Consider the following 9,243-nt stretch of genomic DNA (forward strand, 5'->3'; position numbering starts at 1 on the left):
AGATGGTAGTGAGTGGGATGATATATGCAATAAAGTAATCACACATGAATCATTTATAGTGACTAATAAAGTATCAGGTGTACTGTACTAGAAAGAGAAATATTCGGATAAGATATGTGAGGCCATTTTGCATGTTGTGACCCAACCATCAATCTAGTTTATCAGCCTACTCCTCTGAAATTTATGGTGAGTAGATTGGAGGGTTGCCCCTATTTTGGCCTTAAAAAATCCCTAGCAACTTCAAGTCTAGTAAAAGAGTGAAAACGTTAATTAGATCAATTTGTTGACAATAATTAGGATGTGCATGTTACTTTAAATTCTACTCCCTCTGTTTTTTTTTTATTATTGTAATATTTGTTGATAAAGATCAGCTTGAAACTCAGGTCATTTCAAACTCACTATGCATAAGATTAACAAACTCATCACATAACAACTGATTAGTAGCTCCAAAAATGATATCATCAACATAATTGGTGTATATGGTCAAATTTAATTACGTTTAGGTGTTAGTTTTATCGAAAAAGCTAACACCGTTACTATTTACATTACTTATGAATTATTTTTGTGTCTTAGGTGTACTACGTGAATAATGAAACATATTTGGGCACCATATAAATTTTCCAAAACTTCGAGGGTACCCCAGGCCATGCAACACCCCTAAATTGTAAAAATTATACTATCAGGTTTATCTTAAAAAAGAAATTGGTACAACATTTTGGGACACCCAAAAAGAAATGCAAGCACTATATTATGGGACGGAGGTAGTATTTCCTTATATTTTAATGTGATTCAACGGTGAAGTTTGCGTTCTACTTTGGGACCTTGCATTGTATTCAAGGTCGCATGTTCTACTCTCCGGGGTGTTATTTTTTCTTTCCTTTTGCCCTTATCTGTTTTTACTACAAGTCTAAAACTTTTGTGTTTTATTTCTTTTGTCTTCTATTTCATTTTTTTAATCCTCCCTTCATTAAATAAATCTCATTTATATCTGTAACCCTCCCATCAAGTATTAATATAAAAATCATGACAAAACTCATTATCACCCAACCTAAAATACAAAGAGCATATTACTATTGATATGTTAGCTAATCATTTTAGATTTCATATTTTGTGCTAATTGCCAATATTTTTTATATTTTTAATTTCATCATTTCATATCATATTTATATAATTACTTCCAACACTTTATTGATAGTTTCATTTAGTGAAAACTGTCTTGATAATTGATACTTGATCCGTAGTTCGTTTTATAACTTGTTGAATTATGCTCCAAAACTAGTCAAATAATTTTTCTAATAGTTAGGACTAGTTGCTAATAAGTAGTTATATTAGTGGACTAACAAGTAGTGATCTACATAATGGTCTTTATAGTGGGATAGCAAGTAGTGGGTTAAGTAGTGGGCATGTTATTAGTAGTGTTTTATATGTCTATTTAAAGGTTGTTTTGTTTAGTTATCGATATACATGAAAAATACATCAAATGTAATCTTCCTAATTCTTACTATTGGAATTTATCGTGCTTTCTTCATAAAAGTTGTAGCTCTCGAAAAGTTATTGAATTTAGACCTAAGTTCAATTATGACAAGGATGCTACGGAAAGATGTTGAAGTGACTCTATATTAATGTGAAATATTTAAGATATTCTAGATTATGAATAAACATTATTATTTTTATGATAAAGCATTTGTATATTTTTTAAGAGATCAATTAATCATTATTTTATCAGTGGGTCCATTAAAGTTATATATTTCCAGGAAAGTACATGCCTCATATTTAAAAATAGTTGAAGTAATACGTAATTCGGATCATCAAGTAAAAAACTATGTTAATAAGAATCTATGTTAGGCAAATAATAACGAAAATATGTGTAAAGGTTTTGTGCGTGTATGTACCACATATTCAGGATCCAAAAGCTTGCCATTAAAAGTCCAAATGGTGCAAGTTTGTAATTTTTTTTGAAAAATACAGGGATATGTTAGCATACAGTTAAGAGCTAACCATGCCAAAAAAAAAAGTTTGATTATTTCATTTCCACGAGACCATGACCATAGATTTCAATGTCCTTTACCATAGTCCAGACTCCAGTGGCCTTTCGTTGAAAAGTATTATGGACTCACAATTTTCTTTCTTTTGTTTTACTTAAGGGTGCCGCAGTAGACCCGTAGACTTCAATATGTAATCAACTAATGCCTCCAATATTGTCAAGTTGGAAGCCTACTTAGTCTTACATGACTTGTCCAAATTGATATTACCAATACTTTCTCGGAATCTAACAAGCATACAAACCAATCTAGACTAGTAAAATAGTAGGACCATGTTTCTGATGCATGCTATATGTAGACATCAACCCCACCATCTTTTATTTTTGCTAATTATTGATTTAGCTAGATAGTGTATTTAAATTGAACCACTCAAAAAAAAAATTAAATTAACAAATAAGATTGAGTAGTATAAGTAAAGTAATAACTAAAATAAATAAAATAGAAGATTTTTTCTGGTCACAAAAAAAGAGGGAAAATAACATTTTAATTACCAAATAAAGAAAATACTCCAATATTAACAAAAGAGAAAATGATATTGACCAATAAAACAATTGCACATAAAATGATACAAATTAATAATAGTGGCTCATTTTCTTTTTCATCTATAATTTTTTTTATATGTTTTTTTTTTAATCTACTCACTGTTTCACTGTTTCTTTTTCTATTCTTGGTAACATGTTCTACCTGCTCTCTTTTTTTAATTTTTTTACTCATACCATCCATTTTTTAGTATTTTAATTCACTTTTTAAGTTATCTCTCTCCACTTTTTCAGGTTCCCTCGTACTTTTGTACTTCCTCTTTGATTATGTCTAAAGTGAAGTGAGTAAATTAAAATGAAAAGGATAGATAGGACAAAAAAAAAATCGGAAAAGACCATATGCAAAAGTAACTTGTCTTAATTAGCATGGAAAAATCAATCCTATGGTTTCTCTTCAATCCAACGAGAAATGCCTGAAAATTTCTGCTTTTCATTCTTCCTAACCTCCTTTATCACACTAACAATACTAATCACACCAAGCAATGGTAGTATTAGCAGCACCAATTACCTCCTCACCTGCGGGGCATCCACCACCTTAGACAATAACCAAACTTGGTACACCGATGAAAACACCACATTTGCACCTATCGCAGCCTATAAAGCCGCCACGGCAGCCGCAAATGCCACCAAAGAAGAATCTTCCTTAAGAGACCAAGCATTTTGCTCCTCAGCTCGTCTATTTTATTCACCCTTCACCTACTCCTTTCCTGTGTCACCCGGCCCTAAATTTGTGCGCCTTTACTTTTGTGCCGTAGCCACCTACAACACCACCTCCACCGAACACTTATTTCTCTCTCTTCAAGCTGATGGAGGTGATGCATCCTTTAATCTCCTACATAACTATAGTGCTTATCTTCACCAGCAGCAGTTCAAGGACTCCTTCGCCGGCCCCATGGCGAAGGAGTTCCTCGTCATGGCTACAACCTCACTGCTCAAACTTACCTTTTCTCCTACGTTGGTAGGTTCCCTGGCCTTTGTTAATGCCATTGAAATAGTGGCTGTACCTTACGGCCTCTTATGATTATTTCAATTCTCCTTCTGTTGAAGAATCTGGAGCACCTTCTTTCAGGTTTATACTAACAATTTTATAAATTTCAATACTCTTGATTTAAAATAGTTCTTAATCTTCACATCATGAATACCTTCTAGATTTTGATGAGCACATTTATATAACATGTACTTTATCGTAAGAATAATTGGTCTTTGCGGTTGGTCGCTTTTAATTACAATTGGTTACTTCCAGAATTGCTTGATTTCAACTAATAACTTATTAATTATATTAGTCAATTTTGCCAATTAAACATTTGGCAACTTATGTAGTTTCAATATCCACACTTAGCTTAAATGATTGGTGTTGATGGGAAAGTAATTCAAGTATAGTTCTAGGAGCTCGTGTGGATTAAGATGGTACTTTAATTTGAGTAGTTGAGTACTAGATTATCAAAATAAGGAACTGAAAGTTATTCTTTAATTTCTAGCAATCTCTATCATCATCTTATTTTATCGTAAAAGCTAATTATAAAAACTTAAACAGCTAGTTAGAATTTCAATATAAGCTACTCCTCAATTTCAATTACATTGGCTTTACTCATTTCTATTTCTTTACTCTTTTATTCCCCTTTTTTTCGTGTTCACATCATATATCCTTTGTTTCTTAATCAATGCGTCGGACATTGCGATACCTAATCACCAGGTAGACAATCCACTACTAATAGAGCATTAAAAAAATTATGTTGAGCTGGATTTCATTACCACAACCCTCAACAAGAATTTATTAATGGTTGGTAAACAAAAACATTTCCGTGTAATAATTACTTAATGGTTGTCGAGTTGATCTTGATCTATATTTTCAAAATTCATACAGTTGAAGATATTGATAGTCAAAGTTGTGCATCTGACAAGTGTGCCAAATCTATATGATTTCTCTATTAACAAACATATGAAGTATTAATAACCAAGAACTATTTTACCATTCCCCTATTCAATTGATCTTAATGATATGTTCACAGATCTACGCCCTGTCGAAAGAAGAACTCCGTCGATACTCAATTACCAATCTTCATCTTAGGGCCAACAGCAATAGAGACAGTAGTCCGACTGAATGTAGGCGGGATTGACGTAAGTTCGACATTGGACACCGGAGGAATGTCGCGAACATGGTACAATGACGACAATCACTTAACAGGAAATTTCAGAGGGGCGACATCTAGATTGAACCTAACCAAGATAAAGATACTTTACACGGCGTCGGTGCCGGAATACACGGCACCGAGCTCAGTGTATGGGACATCTAGGGTCATGGGCCCGTTAAATGATAAGATTAAGCTCAGTAATAATATTACATGGTCATTTTCTGTTGATTATGGGTTTCAGTACCTGGTTAGGCTCCATTTTTGTGAGATGGACCCTCAAGTTACAAAAAGTGGTCAGAGAGAATTTGATGTTTTCATTAATAATAAGATGGCTGATAATATGGTTGACGTCCTAGATTTCACTGACGGTCAAAGGGCTTCTCCGGTGTGTATGGACTATATGGTTTCAATATATGATGAGAGCGCAAACAAAGCTTCTCTTTCGCTCACTCTCCGTCCTGATGTTGGGTTTGTCCGCCACTTCTCGTAAGTTCCTAACTTTTATATGATCCAAATATATTGTTATTAATAGTAATAGTAATATCTACAAATTAGTCTTATATAATAGGTGGGTAGCTATTCAAATAGAAAATTGAATCATCTTCTTAGGTATTCTATACCAACCAAACATTTAGTTACTGAATTATAATGGTTAAAGGTATATGATGTTCTTAGGTATCATGATGTCATCTTGAATGGATTGGAAATCTTCAAGCTGAATCAATCAGATGGGAATCTTGCCGGACCTAATCCGGCTCCTCTACCCTACAATACTAATCAACCGAGTAATGGAACAAATTTCTCAAGCGATAGAAAATCAGCTCACTTGCTGATAATTGAAATTATGGCTGGTGTGCTAGGAAGCGTTGTTCTTATACCCTTAACTATTGTATTCGTATATTGTTGGCGAACGAGCAAACTAAGCACAATCGAGTCTAAGAAGCTCCTTGGTTCAACTCACAACTCTGGATCCTCCACCACAAGCAGCGGTGCCTCCTCATTACCGTCTCATCTATGCAAGCGCTTCACATTGCAGCAGATGAAGCTCGCTACGAGCAACTTTGATGATGATTTTGTTATCGGCGTGGGTGGATTTGGCAAGGTATACAAAGGATCCATCGCAATAGATGGTAAGCATTATTGTGTTACCTTTTCTTGTTTCTTTTGTTCTTAATTACTCTCGTTATTACATTGTTGTATCAACAATATTACACTGACAACTCCCTATATTCTCTTAGGAGAAACCAACGTTGTGGTTGCAATCAAGCGGCTAAACCAATCGTCGAAGCAAGGGGCTCAGGAGTTCCGCACTGAGATTGAGATGCTAAGTGCTTTAAGACACATGCATTTGGTCTCCTTAATAGGGTATTGCAACGAGAATAGTGAAATGATGTTGGTGTACGAGTACATGTCTCTAGGCCCCCTTCAAGATCATCTTTATCGCACCTATAACACAAGAAGCGATGACAGTACTGTAGACAACACCAACTATGCTCCAATGCCTTGGAAGCGACGTCTCATGACCTGCATTGGGGCAGCAAGAGGCTTACACTACCTTCATACAGGTGCAAATCGGGTGATCATACATCGCGATGTCAAGTCCTCTAACATCCTCTTGGACAAGAATTGGACTGCCAAAGTCTCCGATTTTGGCATGTCCAAGTTAGGACCCTCTTCAATAGAGTCCGGTCCCATTTATATTAGTACATTAGTAAAGGGTAGCATTGGTTACCTAGATCCAGAGTATCTTAGACTAGAGAAACTCACGGAGAAGTCTGACGTATATTCATTTGGTGTGGTGTTATTTGAGGTCTTATGTGCTCGGCCAGCAAGGAGTCGCTCTTTAGTAGTAGAGCAAGTGAATTTAGCTAAGTACGCTCAAAGATGCTACAAAGAAGACATTCTTCATGAGATAGTGGACCCAATTATAAAACATGAGATTGCACCAGTGTGCTTAAAGAAGTTTGGAGAGATTGCAGAGAAGTGTGTACGTGATCACGGGAGCGAACGACCATCCATGGAAGAAGTAGTATGGTACCTAGAGTTTGCATTGCAGCTTCAAGAAACTACGGAGAACAATGGAGTTACAAGTTCTGTTTTTGCTAATGACAAGGGAGATGGTAATATTACGATTGATACAGGGGATTTTTCCACCTCATGGGAAATATTGGCATCCAAAACTAGCGCTGGTGGTACCAGTACCACATTGACCAACAAAATTGGTGCTCTTACATAATTTGGTATTAATTATAACTTAAAGCCTTGTATAACATTTGCAGGTGGAGCAAGCTTCAATTCTCGGGGCTTAGTCCGGTTTGAGGCTCCCTAAGGAAGTCTCGGGTTTTTGCAAGTGCTTTGGAATTTGCCTTCGGTGATTAATACTTCATGTATATATAAGTTTTTTCACAAAATTCTGAACAAGCCATGTGATGTGGTTTTTTTTTTCAGTGTATTGAAAATATAACTAGTATTTGGGTCCCGGACATTGCCCCAGATTCGTATTATGTTTCCGACTTGATATGCATTTTTTTTCTCTAAAATATATTAAGGAAAATTCAACATTTATAAGGTACAAATATATAATGTGGACACTTACAGCATGATTAAAAGTTGGTTGAGATGATAATTGTGTCATGTATAATAGCAAGAGGTCACGGGTTCAAATTTTGTTGCAAGCTAATTTTAATTTTGTTAATTGACATGACTTATGTACACATTGGACAATTCTAGTGGAGTAACAGAGGTGTCACGTGGCTTGTATACATTGGCATGCACGCTTTTTAATATATTTGTATAGATGTCGAACATTATTGTCAGCACAAACCTCAAAATCGTGACTCCTTGGATGAGGTAAAAGATTGGAGCTAAATTTCTTAAAATTATTAATCCAATACGGTCTATTTCATATAAACTATCTATGTTCTTTCTATTGTAACACTGTGACTTTCACACTTTTTAGCATATAACTAGTTATTAGGCCCAGGCTATGCCCCGGATAAGAAAAAATTTCATTTTTTAATATAACACTTTATGATAATAACACTTAATACAACTTAGTCTAGTGGTTAAGACTTTAGTATATGTACTTGAGGTCTTGGGATCAAATCCTATACTATGTCATTTCTAAATTTTTTTGATGTACATGGATTACCACTAGTAGAGAAATATCGATTTGCGTCGGACCTGGGACCCCTATTTGCGTCGGACTTGGGTCCGACAGCACAGATCTCGACGCAAATGGCCTCTAGTGGATCTGCGTCGTATGTGAAAACGACGCAGATTTGTTAGCTATTTGTGTCGCACGTTGTATATGGTGCGACGCAAATTCTCTCCCCATCCCTCAAAGCTAAGGGAGATTTGCATCGCACATAGCACAGTGTGCGACGCAGATGCATGATTTGCATCACACCCTGGTCTATGTGCGACGCAAATTCTAGCCTGGATACAAGACACCTTTTCTTTCGTTGTTGTTAATTCAGAGAAATGAGGTTTTCGTTTGTCCATTAGCATTGCATTCAGATCAACAATAGGAAATATAAAAGAATCAACAGATTATTAAAAGTAATGAACTTTATTATTATAGAGTTTAAAACCATTACATTCAGATGAATCGAAGTACAAAACAATCCTAATAAAAAAAAAACCCCTAAAATCTAAAGAACAATACAATCTGGGTAAGAGAAATCTTGACCATCATCTCCAACTTTGGTTCAGTTGCACCGGCGAGATCTCATTTGGGTCAGTTACACTGTCGCCCTTCGCCTTTGATCTAAGAGGAAGATGAAGGAAGATGGAGGGAGGGAGAATGAATCCCAGATCTGAAAATGAAAAAAAATAAATAAAAAGACATCAGAACTAAAAAATGAAAACAAAAAAACTGAACATTCAATATTAAATATTCATAACTCAGAATTTTCAATTAGTTAAAAAAAGCGAAAATCCGTCAGATCTCAAAAAAAATTAAGAAAACATCAATGAAAACAGATCTAAAACCTCAAAAAAATCAGAAAGCAAAAAGAAGTGAGAAAAAAAAATCAGAAGTAACCTCAAAAAAATTAAGAAAAAGCAACAAAAACAAGAAGAAATTGAAAAAAAAACAAATCTAAAACCTTTATCTCGCCTTTTCCTTCGAAGCTTCACCACGCTTTTGATGAACAAGAAGAAATTATGAAATTGAAATTTCATGAATTCGAAGAGTTTTTCGAAGCTTCGACGAAGCCAGCGGGGTTCCGGCGAGACTAAGCAACAGCAGCACGACGCACTTGGGTAGGAATCTGGCAGCAATAAGATGCTTCACACCGCAGCAGAATCGCGCGACTTTGGAGACTATAAAACTCCGGCGAGCAGCATGGCGAACTGATGTGAAGGAGAGAAAGAACTGCTATTTTTGGGGTTCTCGATTTTCAGAGATACGGGGAGAGAGAGAGAAGATTCGAGTGGGAGAATTTGAGAGTGGGAGAGGAGAAGTTGAGAGTGGGAGAGGAGGAGAAGTAAAGCGGCGGTGAGGGTGAGAGAATGTGAGGAGATTTT

The 9,243-nt window shown here is 35.6% G+C and overlaps 1 protein-coding gene across 2 annotated transcripts; it reads left to right on the forward strand.

The window, feature by feature from the left end:
* Positions 1 to 2,920: 2,920 nt before the first annotated feature.
* On the forward strand, positions 2,921 to 7,331 carry LOC104906850 (receptor-like protein kinase FERONIA). Of its 2 annotated transcripts, none has more exons than XM_010695679.4 (4): positions 2,921 to 3,650; positions 4,591 to 5,199; positions 5,389 to 5,843; positions 5,952 to 7,331. In XM_010695679.4, exons 2-4 carry the CDS (start codon positions 4,727 to 4,729, stop codon positions 6,947 to 6,949), a joined length of 1,926 nt encoding a protein of 641 aa, XP_010693981.2. In that variant the 5' UTR covers positions 2,921 to 3,650; positions 4,591 to 4,726; the 3' UTR covers positions 6,950 to 7,331. The 2 variants fall into 2 exon arrangements, with proteins under 2 accessions (XP_010693981.2, XP_048495407.1); XM_048639450.2 differs by having other exon boundaries at positions 2,921 to 3,539.
* Positions 7,332 to 9,243: the final 1,912 nt, after the last annotated feature.

This window comes from Beta vulgaris, chromosome 2 (genome assembly GCF_026745355.1).
Source record: "Beta vulgaris subsp. vulgaris cultivar EL10 chromosome 2, EL10.2, whole genome shotgun sequence".
Taxonomy (NCBI): domain Eukaryota; kingdom Viridiplantae; phylum Streptophyta; class Magnoliopsida; order Caryophyllales; family Amaranthaceae; genus Beta; species Beta vulgaris.

Coding starts and splice junctions, on each gene's coding strand:
- LOC104906850 (XM_010695679.4), top strand. CDS start 4,727: ATGTCGCGAACATGGTACAATGACGACAATCACTTAACAGGAAATTTC. Junction 5,200..5,388: donor GGGTTTGTCCGCCACTTCTC/GTAAGTTCCTAA, acceptor TGATGTTCTTAG/GTATCATGATGTCATCTTGA. Junction 5,844..5,951: donor AGGATCCATCGCAATAGATG/GTAAGCATTATT, acceptor ATATTCTCTTAG/GAGAAACCAACGTTGTGGTT.